The sequence below is a fragment of the Cryptomeria japonica genome, chromosome 1, assembly GCF_030272615.1.
Source record: "Cryptomeria japonica chromosome 1, Sugi_1.0, whole genome shotgun sequence".
Lineage (NCBI taxonomy): Eukaryota > Viridiplantae > Streptophyta > Pinopsida > Cupressales > Cupressaceae > Cryptomeria > Cryptomeria japonica.
In genome coordinates this window covers 332,126,764-332,141,352 of record NC_081405.1, presented here as the reverse complement: position 1 = coordinate 332,141,352, position 14,589 = coordinate 332,126,764, and the positions used below count along the sequence as shown (strand labels likewise).

At 37.4% G+C, this 14,589-nt stretch overlaps 1 protein-coding gene across 2 annotated transcripts in view; it reads left to right on the top strand.

The window, feature by feature from the left end:
- The first annotated feature begins 339 nt into the window (after window positions 1-339).
- The window catches only part of LOC131043577 (uncharacterized), a 100,627-nt gene continuing 86,377 nt past the window's right edge, over window positions 340-14,589 (top strand). The window contains exon 1 of one of the 2 annotated variants that reach the window (XM_057976796.2): window positions 340-981. In XM_057976796.2, the coding sequence (XP_057832779.1) occupies window positions 886-981 (96 nt within the window). In that variant the 5' untranslated portion in view covers window positions 340-885. The remainder of the gene's footprint in view (window positions 982-14,589) is intronic. The other variant, XM_057976795.2, reaches the window with a different exon arrangement.

Here is a 14,589-nt window from a genome sequence, read left to right as displayed (position 1 = left end):
ATGTGATTTTTATCTTTATTTTTTTAGAAAAAAAATAAAGAGATAAAGATTACATTCTCTATTTTAATTTTATTTTTAAAATTTGATACATATTATTTTATTTTCTATAGATTTTTAATAATATAAATATGCTAGTTATAATTTAAAATTTGATATCTATCATTCTATATAGATTTTTAATAATGTAAAATATAATATAAATAGAGCAAGGGAAAAACTAATCACCCTGTAATAGTTAATTAATTTTGCTTAAAATATTTTAATAAGGTGTGTGATTGTCATATCCAAAGATGTAAGACAAATGAGTAACAGGTTAAAAGTTAAAATTTAAAGAGCGAGGAAAGGCGAGTTGTCCCAAGTTAGAGCTCAACTTGGTAACACTTGCGCTTTGCAGGCCTCTAAAATCTAGCTTTCAAACCTGCCTCTTAAGTAGGGACCAACGGTTTTCCCTCTTTCTTCTGTCTCTAGGGGCCCACGGGGATGGATGCCCTGAATCATCATCTTCCTCGCAACCCAGAGGCCTTCGAAGCCAATTTAACACAGCTGGGTCTATTGTTTAACTGAGTGAGAAATCATTTGACATAAGAATTTGGCGGGTGAACAACAAACAATAGTCGGCCCCATACTGCCATTTCCTGCCAAATCCTAATTTGAATCCTTATTTAAAACAGTATTTTTTAAATCCAACTGAAATACCATGTGGGTCATTGCAAACTTAGTGATTCAGTCCACCTCAAGCCATAAACTAAAAACAATTCTGCCCTAAATCAGCTGTTCTAGTGTGATCCGGTTCATTGCCATAGCCGAACGGTAGCTTTTATATTGGCGGAGAGTTCAAGCGGCACTTTTTTACATTTCCCCAGAGCCTGACATTCAAAGATTGCAATGGCGGTCACACTGGCTTGTGTTGTTAAAGCAATTGTAGCGCTACTAGTTGTGTCCGCCTTCTTTGTTGCCTGCTTTACTCTCCCGATAGAGAAGGTACGCATCTCTGCATTGAAGTTTGGTTTATTTGGTTAGTTTTAGTAAACTTTTTCCATGTGGCCGTTAATCATCTGGGTGCCATTTGCGATGGTAAATCGTTGACTGCTATGGGCACTGAAATGCATTTGTATTGTTGGTATCATGGGTCGGATTTGGCACGATGATATGAAATTTGCTTTCTCCATGATTAGGTTTACCAAGTGGTGTGGTCTGAAGGTACGCTGCAGTCCTAAAATAGCTGAAGAACAAGAGAAGGTCTTGGGACATAGGATTCGAATAGTAGTGAGCTAGATTCACCTTTTCTCAGGGGATGAAGTAATAAAATTTAGCTGGGGACTTAATAATATATGTTTATTCATCTGAGGAAGGTTCCTCTGTTTGCAAAATTGAGTTACCTCCACCAGATCACCAGAACCACAGAAGCAAGTTTAACATTGTAAAATCGCGCTCTTTGGTGTTTGATTGTCACTTCTGATTTAAAGCACAAAATATCTGGAGATACACGTAGAATAAGCTCTTCCCTTGGTTTGGATTCAAGTCTTTAAATATCTCCGTTGTATGAGTTTAATTTATTTGCTGAATAAAAACCACATGTTGTATGCACATTATAGTATTGGTTCGATTTAGCAAGTCATGATAGAGTTGGGCTGTGTTTAGGATGATTCCCCGAGTTGTGGATCTGGAATCCTTGGGAGCTATACTAAGAAAATCATGGTTTAACTACATTATTTATTAAAATGTGTTTTTAGTGGACACAATTTCGGTTTCTACTGCAGCAAACCGAATGATCAAATCTATAACCTGACAAAAAAACTTCTCCACTAATAAACTGACTTCAGAAAATACTATGCAAATTGAAAACAGATGCAAAGAATGTTTACTAAAAAATGGATACACAAATTGTTTGTTCTGTCCGGTGAGATTTTTAAGTGGGCAAGGCCCAAGGCTCAAACGCTACCCCCTGCTGATTAGGAGGTTCAGACATACACTTAGAGGAAGTGGGCAGTAATTGTTAGTCCCAACCGGTGCTGAGAGGGGAGGGGTGAATCAACACTTTACCAGTTTTAACCAATTGAAACTTTTACTTTAAGTTTGAACTAATTTACCATTCATCAATGTAAACATTTACTGCAGAAGATTAAGCATACGTGAAAAGATACACAATGACACATAGATTTATCTCATGGAAAGCCAATAGGGAGAAAACCACGGTGTGAGTAGGAACTCACAAAATTTGTACTCTTCTGGAGTACGCCCGGTTAAGAGCCATCCCTGTTAGGAGATTACAAAGACACTATTAGGTGCCACCCGATTAAGGGATTTTGTTCAAGGCCGGTTAGTGCCTTTACCCTATTAAGAGTCACCTGGTAAAAGGACTTAAGAACATCAATTAAAATGTCACCTGGTTAAGGGATTTTTACAATGGGACCTGTTAAAGTCCACCCAGTTAAGGGGTTTATGATGCAATTTTTAGAAAGCAACAGATGGATGATCTGCTAAAATTGCTACTCATTAGCCTAATCAAATCACACTGAAGAATCACACTAGGTCTGCATCGGTTGTGTCTGTTCTACACAACTCTGATTTCCTAAATGCACTTTCAACTCTGCCTTTTGCCGTTTTGCTGATCCTTGGATATCACACTGCCGGTCCTCTGTCACTTGGCTCAACAGTGTCTTAAACTCCCCTTGTGTCCACTTTCACATTATCTTCATTCACCTCGACAACAACCATCTCAAGAATGAGATATGTGTATTTATAGACCCTTTAGTCTGTCGCTAGCTTTCCCTTCCAAAACATTCCTTTCAAAATTCCATTATCATGTCTTAAATCACTTCTCTGAAAATATTGCAGGAATCTTTGCCAATACAGTCGAACATGTCGATAAGTCCGTCGGTTGACTGGAGAAGACTCCCGATTTAGTTGAATGTAACTGAACATTACCAGTCTGTCGGTTACAGACTCTTCCGGTGAATCGATCAAAATCTGTCTAGCCGGTTTCCTCCTGAATATTGGTTTGTTCTTTGCTTAGCCGATGGACCTCTTCTGTGTCGATCTCCTCACCGCTATCCGGTCTACGTACTGCTTGCCGGTCTACTCACTGCTTGCCGATCTACTTACTGCTTGCTGGTCTATTCACTGTTTATCCTGTTTACTTATTGCTTAGCCGGTTGACCTTAGTATCCTAGTCTACTTACTACTGATGGACTGTGAAGACTAAGGAGATGATGTTGCCAACAATGACAACCATATCATTACCGGTCATACAAAACAGTATTAGAATGCCAACAAACTCCCTCTTTGGCATTGGTGGCAAATACTACAAACCGCTACAAAACTGTGTTTGTTTTGGCCCCTGTTTCAGACAAGATTCCAAAATTTCCAAAATTCCCCCTTTTGCCATCAATGGCAAAGACTATCCTAAAAGATTTATCAAAATAAAGCAAAAATCTCTTTGAAGTTTTCTTGAGCCACTTTCAAGGAAGATTCCCATGATGATTGAACCTGTTTCATGGTGGTGAAGTGGCCATGTAAGACTGCAATGAAGACCTCCATATCATCCACTGTCTTACAGTCAGGTTCATTTATTAGGCGGTCTGCTTCTTTAATGTTTAGTTGCATGAAATCAACAATTGGTGCTAAATAGCATTGGAGCTCTAACAAACTAAGGCTTCTTTTGTCTTCTTCATCTTTCAACCTTCTGATTTCATGATTTAGCATTTTGGCTTTTCTAGTAAAGGTTGATGCTGAACTGATAAGAGGATCAAAAGAGCTTACCAGATCTTGAATTTCCTTTTGAATCTTATTTCTTTTGTCTTCAAGTCTTTGATTAAAGCAGAAAAACTTGAAGATTTCACCAGTAGTTGACCAACTTGCTACAGTAAATTTTTAACTTCTTTTGTTCTGGTAGAAAGAGCAACTTTTCGAACTGTTATTTGCTCCATTAAGTTATCTCCTCGCTTTGTTTCATATTGCCTTACTGCAACCTTCTCCAGATCGGTTGCCTCTGAACTGATTGCTTTAACAAGAGTATCCAACTGGTCAATAATGGGTGCAGTATCACCAATTGCAATATCTGGGATGAGGTCAGAGAGAATTGTCTTGTCAGAAGTGAGGATTCTTGACTTCTTTTTCTTTCCTCTCAGTTTAGCCTTTTCAGCTTGGATTCTTAGTTTTTCTGAGACTTTCATCAATTGCTTGGGGGTCATTTTCTTTATATCAATGACCGAGTCACCTTCTTCTTCCTCCTCTGTTCCTTCTTCTTTTTTACAGTCTCAACTTTTGAGCTAGTTGTTGTGATGACTCTTACCTTTTTCTTTTCACTCTCATTGTCTAAGTCTAACTTCCTCTTTGCCAGAGGGGTATTCATCACTGCTTTATTATCCTTTACTTTCTTCTCTTCCTCTTTTCCTTCCTCAGAGAGAATAGGATTTGGTGTCAATAAGGTTCTGTGAGGTGTATCCTCATAAGGAATGTCTTAAACTAACACTTCATCTTGACTGGGAGGCTTAGTTTGATCAGCTTCCTTCATCGGTGAAGTGTGTACTGGTTGTTCGATACCCTTTGTTAGATTGGGGACGTCTGACACAACCTTTCCTATGATGTCCTCAACTATGAAAGTATCAAAGTAGCTAGTGGAGTCTTTTTCCTTAGCTTTTCCTTTGTCAAGGACATCTGCACCTTTGTCCAGTTTTGTTTCCTTTTCAATTTCTTCTTCAACTTCCTTTTGTTGGTCCATAATTTCCTTCCACAAGGCAACACCTTCAACGTGCATTGCTTCAACTTCACCTACTGCTACTTTCCCAGTTCTATTCCTTATTTTGAAATGTTGAATGCATGCTTCAGCCACTAGTGAAGCTTGATCAAGGTCTAAGTCATGCTGCACTTCCACGAGTGCTTTTATTCTGAGTTCCTTTTCACTAGCTAGAGCTATCTTCCATCTCCCTTCAATTTGATCTTGCAAATCTGATGGGATTATGCCATATAATTCACTAGGAGTCCTACAAAAATTGTGCAAGTTCTAGACCAGATCTTCCTCAATTTTCTTTTTTTCTTCTTCGTTACTGAGCGAATATCTCCTTCCAACACCGGCCATACCTCCATATTCTTTTATCCCATGCACCAACTCATCAACTGTTGGAGCTTTGTTCCTTCCACTTCTTCTAACCTCCTTTATTTCCACATCTGATGGTTTGCTAGTGATATCACCTTCTTTCTCATCCTTTTTAAGCTTTGAATCACTCTTTTTCTTTCTGGTGTAAGTCACTCCTACCGGTCTATCTTTACTTGGTGAAGACACAGGAGCACCTAGATCCTTTTCCTTTGAGTATGTTGCAGGCTTAGTTGCTGCAGTCCCCTTAGGTTTTTTCTTTGACACTTTCTTCTTTCCACCTGTTAATTCTTCATCTTTAGCAGGTGTGACCCCTGTTTGCTCACTAACACCAGTGGAGGTAGTGGCATCAGATGCTACACTTCCATATTTCTTGTCAAGGGTATCAATCATTTTTCTTACTTTTCTTTTTATGATTGGCACCTGAAGTTCCTGTTTTATTTTAGAGCTTGCCTCCTCATGTGTTCCAAATCTCTTTGCCTTCAAGTCTACTGGTTTAGACAAAAGCATATTGATATGAATTTTAACAAGATCTGCTGCAACCTCATAGCCCATAGGGGGAACCCAAAAAGTTCTGGGTTGAATTGCTTGAATGATACAACAATCTGTGTCAATTAGGAAACAAATGTTGTGTTTGTATTTCTGCACTATTCTGGCTGGAATTCTTTCCCTCTTGTGCATTCCTAATTTGGAATTCCTTAAAGTATTCCCACATTGTTTCACCAAATTTATTTCCTAGATCCCTAATCATTTCACCTATCTGAACCATGATAGGTTTCTCCTGTGACCATACTACATTACCCTTACCGGGGAAAATTTTTTGCACATAGAAAAATATACATACCCTTAGTGAGCCATATTTGAAAGATTGCTTCTTGTCCTTCTTTATTCTTTCCATGTTCACCATGAACTAACTTTGAATCATCTCACATATATCATAGGTTGCATCTTCTTTGATAATTTGATATCCAACATGGATGGCACCACTTGACACACTATTCATCCGGCTTGATTGATAAACCCTGTATCCCAACACTGCAGAGGCAAATCTGTCATGTCCCTTCCTTGGTCGATGTATATATCCTGAATAAAGTAATTATTATAATAATTTCCAATGAATGATTATTAGAAATTTATTTATTAAATATCATTATTACTAGTAATATTCATGAGATATTCAAATGAAAAATAAATTAATATTATAAACATAATTTACATATCCGTAACTGCATCTCAAAGATTGGAGAAGATCGATACACAACATAAATATCAATCTGCTTCATACATAACTGACGATGATGGTGAGTAGTAATCGAGGATCCTATAAAGATAACCATAGCAGGACATAGCGATGGTCCATCACTATTGAATAGACAGAACAATCAATCCTCATCGATACCCAATAAAGGAAGATGCTACAAACTATATCAATAGATTACCGATTAACAACCTACAAATTATTTCCATTATGAATAGGCAATCGATCGCCATTGGGGAACCAATTATATTGATGGAGGCCACTGCCATCATGAAACTCATTTTCTACATTTATTGTGTATGGAAGAATAGGAAATAAAAGTGATTAAATTAAGACACATAATGATGACGTAAGGAGGACGATTAGTTTATGGGTGCGATTTGAATCCTAAATGGAGTTGCCAATAACTAATTAATTACTCCAAAGTGATGCGATTCATAGTGTTAAGGAGTCCCGAACAAGGATGTGTGTCTCGTCGATAAGAAGAGATGCAACCCCTTTCATTGGTAAGATATAAGATAGCCGTGGGGGAAGATGGTTCAGAGCAGAAGGAAAAATGTTATTAAGTTATGGGGCAGTTTCGTCCTTGTTCTTGGTGGTATGCATGATGATGTGCTCGGTATGACTGCTTAATATATGAAGCCCGATAATGTTCTTATGCAGAATTTGATAGTGATATAAATATAGTTAATAATAATAATAATATATTAATATATAACAAATAATATATATATATCATAATCTGAGAATATATATATCTGAGAATAAGTATCTGAGAATAAATATCTGAGAATAATAATCTGAGAATAAATATTTGAGAATAAAGTTATTCTGAGAATCTGCAATAATATAACATTTGAGAATAAATAACGTATAAAAAAATATATAAAGATATAATTATGTATATTAATAATAAATATTAGAATATAAATCAGATAGAATCCTTAAGTTAATATCAGAAAGAAGCTTATGTTTCTCTGTTATCCCTGTTTGGATTCATGTTAAGATAGTTTGGTCTCCTAATCAATTTAGTTTAAATCATAAGTATGTTGAGATGGATTAATTATGGTTAAAATAGGCCAAATCCTAGTAGGGGACATTACAAAATCTTACTTTAGCATCCTCAATATGGGTGATTGTCATTGCTCTACTATCACACCGGGATTTGGTTAATTGGGTGACTTCAGTTGATGAAATCGTTCTTAGGGTTAATGCTTCACCGGTTGCACTGAACCCTGTCACTCTTCAAATCACCTCCTTTGTGATCTTGATCGGTGCATGACCTTCCAGCCACAAAAATTGATCATGAACCCTGCTTAGTACATATCTAACCCAGTCACCATGAAATTGATCAGGAAAGTCAATAGCATTAGCCAATCCCTTGGTCTTTAGAGGTAGAAATTTTGCTTTCAATTTATCATTGTCACAAAACCCATTAAACTCATTTCGAATGAACTTATCTCCAAGTTCTTCAAGCTTGCAATGAATGTAGGAGCGAATATCTTCTACCAACAATACATTAGAGGGCACATATGATAAAGCACCGGTCTTGTCGATTTCATTGGCTTTCAGCGGGTGCAGCTTGAACTCGGGTTGGGCTTCTTTGATAGCTTCAACCAACACAAGAGTCGATATCGGCGCTGCCATGATGACCTTCAAACAAGCTTTTCTCAGACGAGGATGAAAACCTTTTCCTAGGGAATATCAAACACCACTATTGCTCAACTTGAATTTTCCGCACAAACAAAACTTAGCAAGTTTCAAATCGCCTTTGATCGCACAGGAGCTCAAGAAAGTTCACAAGAAGTTAGTGTAAATGAAAATGTGTTAACATTTCCTTATTTATCCGTTGAGATTTATCGGCGCTACAATCCAACGGTCAGTTTTGAAACTTATAACTTAAAGTACACCGATTTGACTTTACCGGTTATTTGTTGCCGATACCAACACACAAATAAATAACTCACAGGACATACTTCAATTAAGAACTTTTAGACCAGCTTTTATGCATCACAACTATGCAGATAAACATATCCTTATATTTGTTAAGGGGATTCAAAAGTAATCTTACCATATGTGCTCCCCCCTGGGCATCACTATGCCTAGTTAGAAGAGGAACTGTTATCACCAATGGATGATGACTTGGTTTCAGAATGTCCTTCTCCTTCTTTTCCTTCATCCTTCTTGATCCATGTTTTTTTCATTTCATTTCTTACTTCTTCAGTTGTCTTCTTTCCTTTCAGGTCATTTTGCTCTTTCTTCTTGCTAAACCGGTTCTTGTCTACAAACCGGTTGTAGGATCGGCTCTTGCATTCTTTGGCTAAGTGGCCGATCTTATGGCAGTTAAAGCATGCCATACCAGTTGTCCTCCATGGTCCTGAATTGTTTCTCTTACCCATTCTCATTTTGCAATTTTCTGCATCATGACCAAAATTACCACACGTGGAACAGGTGGCATTCAACTGATTACTCCTTTTGTTAGGACTGACCGGTTTGAACGATGATCTTGATACATTTGTCTTGAACTTGCATTCTTCAGATCTGTGTCCAAACTTATTGCATGTGAAGTAATGTCCATTAAATCTTCTTCCATTTGACATACTGCTAGGTTGAGATCTACACTCATAAGCAGTGTGGCCATACTTATGACAATTATGGCAATAACCATCAAAGGTGAAAGTCTTCTTTTGACTAACTGGTTTATTTCTACAGTCATTGGTCTTATTACCCAATTTACCACAATGATTACAAGAGAATTTGGAAGACTTCATACCTTTTGCTTCTGAATGGTTTCTTTTATCATCCTTCATCTTTTTGGATTTAGATGATTCTCCAGTTTCCATAGGACCTGAACTGGGGTAACCAAGGCCGGTTGTATCCTTTGTTCTTCTCTGAACTTTCAACTGTTTATCTACCTTCTTAGAGCTTTCATTGAATTTTCTCAGTTTCTCATTTCTCTCATTCTTAGTTTTCAACTCACTCTTGAGTTGTTCAATCTCTTTCATCATCTTCTCCTTTTCTTCTGCATTGTCATTTGGATGTTTATGTATGTATTCATTCTCCTGAGTGAGAACTCGGATTTCTTCATCTTTCTCAATCATGATTGCATCTTTTTCTCTCAGGGCATCTTCAGCAAGCCTCTTGGCTCTTTTAGCTTTTGACAGTTCTTCTTCTGCCTCCCTTTTTCTTTCATCAGCACTTCTGCTGGCTTCCAGTATCTCAGTCATTCTCAAGGCCTGACCTTGATGTTCTCTTTTGAGATGTGTAATTTCTTTAGTCAACTTCTTGTTCTTTTCAATGAGTTCTGAGACTGCTTCTTCAGCTTCTTCAGATCCAATTGTTCAGAGAGTTGATCTATGATATCCTGACTCTCATTTAGCTGTTGAGCTAATTCCTTCCTTTTTGCAAGAGATTTTCTTAGTCTCTCTTTTAGCTGAGCAATGATTTCATTGGCTTCATCAATCTGCTTCTGATATCGGTACTCTTCCATGATCTTTATCCTCAAGCTGTCAAGCTTCACTTTAGAGGAACTGAGCTCTGATACCAATTGTTAGTCCCAACCGGTGCTGAGAAGGGAGCGGTGAATCAACACTTTACCGGTTTTAACCAATTGAAACTTTTACTTTAAGTTTGAACTAATTTACCATTCATCAATGTAAACATTTACTACAGAAGATTAAGCATACATGAAAAGATACACAATGACACACATATTTATCTCGTGGAAACCCAATAGGGAGAAAACTACGGTGTGAGTAGGAACTCACAAAATTCGTACTCTTCTGGAGTGCGCCCGGTTAAGAGCCATCCTTGTTAGGAGATTACAAAGACACTGTTAGGTGCCACCTGGTTAAGGGATTTTGTTCAAGGCCGGTTAGTGCCTTTACCTTGTTAAGAGTAGCCTGGTAAAAGGACTTAAGAACAACAATTAAGATGTCACCCGGTTAAGGGATTTATGTTGCAGTTGTTAGAAAGCAACAAATGGATGATCTGCTAAAATTTCTACCCATTAGCTTGATCAGTCACACTGAAGAATCACACTAGGTCCGCATCGGTTGTCTCTGTTCTACACAACTCTGATTTCCTGAATGCACTTTCAACTCTGCCTTTTGCCGATTTGTTGATCCTTGGATATCACACTGCCGATCCCCTGTCACTTGAGTCACCACTCTACCGGTCCTCTGTCACTCGGCTCAACAGTCTCTTAAACTCCCCCTGTGTCCACTTTCACATTATCTTCATTCACCTCGACAACAACCATCTCAAGAATGAGATATGTGTATTTAAAGACCCTTTAGTCTGTCGCCAACTTTCCCTCCAAAACATTCCTTTCAAAATTCCATTATCATGCCTTAAATCAAGTCTCTGAAAATATTGCAAGAATCTCTGTCAATATAGTTGAACATGCCGATAAGTCTACTGGTTGACTGGAGAAGACTCCTGATTTAGCTGAATGTAACTGAACGTTACCAGTCTGTCCGTTACAGACTCTTTCGGTGAACCGATCAAAATCTGTCTAGCTGGTTTCCCCGTGAATACCGGTCTGTTCTTTGCTTAGCCGATGGACCTTTTCTGTGTCGATCTACTCACCGCTACCTGGTCTACTTACTGCTTGCCGGTCTACGTACTGCTTGCCGATCTACGTACTGCTTGCCGGTCTACTCATTGTTTATCCTGTTTACTTATTGCTTAGCCGGTTGACTTCAGTATCCTAGTCTACTTACTACCGATGGACTGTGAAGACTAAGGAGATGATGTTGCCAACAATGATAACCATATCATTTACCGGTCATGCAAAACAATATCGGAATGCCAACAGTAATATGTGAAACTTTATAGTGAAATAGGCTTGGTAGCAATCACTACAAAAAGAGTTCCTATCTCTTGGCATGTGCCTGCAACTGTATGTCTCAATTTCTGTGTAACATTGACGTTTGCCGTTTGACAATTGTTTTGCCCATAGTTGGAAAACTTAGACAGGGCAGCCTCAAAAATTTGAGTTGGACTTGGGATTCAGCAAACAGTCAGCAAAAACTTAGCAAAAAGAAAACAAACATATTTACATCAAAAAACTGAATTGATGCATTTAGAGAACACACAAGTTTAGTCTGATTATCAGTTTGTCGTAATTTAAAGATTACATATCTCATATGACCTGCAAATGCTCAAAATTTGTAATTTCAAACTTTCAAAATCAAACAATACATTATATATACAATAATTGTAAACTGTTAACATATGTCAAAAAACAGCCGATTAAAATCTACATCTTTTTCCTCCTCCTTGTACTAGTACTTTTGAATCTCGAAATAGAAGGTAAATTGGAATAATCAAAAGGAGTGAATGATTTCTCAAATATTTCATTGTCCAACACCTCTGCTGCCGTTGCTTCTCTTTCCAATTCAACAAGGTTTTCATCAGCGAACATGATATTTGTTAGTTTGGCAGTCCAATCAGCAAATGAATCAATATCATCTAAGTTAATGGTATCATGAGAAGGATCCTCCACCTTTTTGGTTTGAAGGTTAAGGTTGTAGTGGATGAAGAGGAGGTCATTGAGGTGTTCTTGGCTGAACTTGTTTCTTTTCTTGCTGTGAATGCACTCAAATAGCCTTCAATTGCATTCACACTAAAAAATGCTACAAGGTAGCCTTCAATTGCATTCACACTAAAAAACGCTACAAGGTAGCCTTCTATTGCATTCACACTAAAAAATGGTACAAGGCTAGGACAAAACATGGACAACCAACTTCTTAAGATTTGGTATGTTAGCATCGTAAATCTCCAACCACAAATCTACAAATAGACATTTCAGAAAAATATAAGTATTAATTAAAGGTTCAAAACTTAAAACTGTCAAATTTCTAGTATTGAAATAAAAATTAAAGGCCTTACTTTTTTTTCACTAGGCTGCTGGTTTTCCCTCCTTTGGAGGGGAAGAAAAGAACCTCCCCTTAACATCCTTGTAGACCTTCAGTAATTTTATCTTTGATGTCTTTATCTGTTGCCATCCTCTTTATGCATGATGTGACACTTTCTATGAGATCCTCATCAACTTTAAATGTATTATAGAATTAGAATCCTAGGTTGGTTGGTGGAGGTTTTTTATCTATCTGCAATCAATGATAATATCTTTTTTTACCACCATGTTGAAGAAAAGTGGCCTCTTTGGCTTTATCCATGGCCTCATGGTGATAACTTGTTGGCATGGCATCTCCATCCATCAAATACAAAACCTTGACCAAAGACTCTTTCACCTAAAAAATGGAAAAATAAATTTTAAATACTAGAAAATAAAAATAATAATAACTAAAGACAAAAAACATCTAAAACACAATCCTTATAAAACTTATGTTTTGTATTGTTACTTACCTTGAGTATCTTCCATTATTTTTTATGAAAACCTCAAAAAAATTGTCTTTGTGATCTTCTCTACTTTCATTTTTTGGATATAGAGACTCTATCAAGGCATTTCTCTCAAACATCTACTTGCGAGAAGGAATTAAGGTTGTGTTGATGTGTTTTTTAGACACAATCGAACATAGAATAAAATACCAAGATATCTTATCCTCTCTTGAATAAAGTCTCTCAAATGCTATGCTTCGCAATCAAATGAGAGAACTCCAAGGTTCCTAATGTCAGGTTTTGACGTGTGGATAAGCTTAATGGTTTGATGTGATAATGCTGGAATCACAAGGGGACTTACATTTGAATATTTGAATGCCTGAATTGCTGGAACTTAAATTCTAACTACTTGCTAGGAGAATTAAAAAGAGCAAAAGAGATAGTGTTGAAGAGGACTGCACTACTCCTAAGAATGCAAGAGATGATAAATGATTGAGTGAAATTCAACTAAGCTCCGCTTCACCATCAAAGAACAACTCCACAAAGCTAGTGCGATCTTCAAAGGAGAGCAAAATGATGTTCAAATCACTACCAACGACAGACACCATCAAGACGGTGCATATCAATAGGCGAATAGCAATTGAAGTTAAGCTCATTAAGAATTCCAGTTGACCAAACAAGACAAACTTACAATCAACAAATTGCTAGTGGTATGGATATATGAATTTCATCATTAATCATTCACAATTCTTTTCATTCATCTAATTATTCATCATCCAATATGAAGATCCAACAAGAAACCATGCACTTGTAAAGAAACAACACATTCCACCATAACTTAAATGAAAAGGAAGTTTATTTACAATTTTGGCAACAATTTCTGCCTTCTCCTCCTACTCTACTCTAGCTGCTATCTGCAATTAAACTATTCTTGAACTGCTAACTATTTCTAAACCATTCACTATTAACCTCTATTAACCTTCACAAATGAGAGGGAGAAGCCTTTTATAGTGCTCCCTTTACAATGAGTGGCCAGGATTGATTTCAGACCAATGGCCAAGATTACAAGATGGAAACCCTAATTAGGGTTTGTTACAACAAACTCTTCTTAGCCAATGAAATAAGTACAATATTTGGACACATGTCTTTTCTTGAATATTTGACCAATAGATAGTGGGGGTAGGTACATTGGAGTTTGTGCCCCCATGGATGAGCTTGGTTCATTGAATCCGAACATGCTGATGTAGGACCTTTTGATTGATGGAATGGTGACTAGGATGACACCTTAGTTCGCTTGTACTTGGTAGATCAGCACAAAATGCTTGAGCAATATCTCTTGATACTCATTAATCACTTGCTCAAATGTAGTGATGATGATGGGAAGCATTGTTATGCTCGAGTCATTCCTCTATCTTTGCTTGCTTATCTTGCCTTGGGATAATTGCATGATCTCTCCTTTACACCCCTTTGACCTCTTCATGAAAGTTCTTGAATATCTTGAAATCCTTCTTGTGTGGTCACCTTCCTTGATACCCTTGTGCTTGCTGATGAAGTTTTCCCCTTGAAGTTGCATGGTGGTGTGGGTCTTGCAATCCTCCTTCTCTTATTCTTTCAAGGTGTTGCTTTGCAATTTGCATCATCATCCTCTCAAATCTGCAAAACAAAACAAATATGGTATCAAACACACATGATATATAACTTTTACACACCCTCTTAACTTGATATGATCTCTGATTTTTTGTGTTGCAGGTCTGATAGGTGCATTTATATGGGAGGTCGCTCCTTTCCATTGGTAAAGGAAGTGAGTTCGCTTCCTTCCAATGGCAAAGGAAGTCAGTTCGCTCCCTTCCATTGGCAAAGGAAGTGAGCGAAGTAACCATCTAGCTTACTC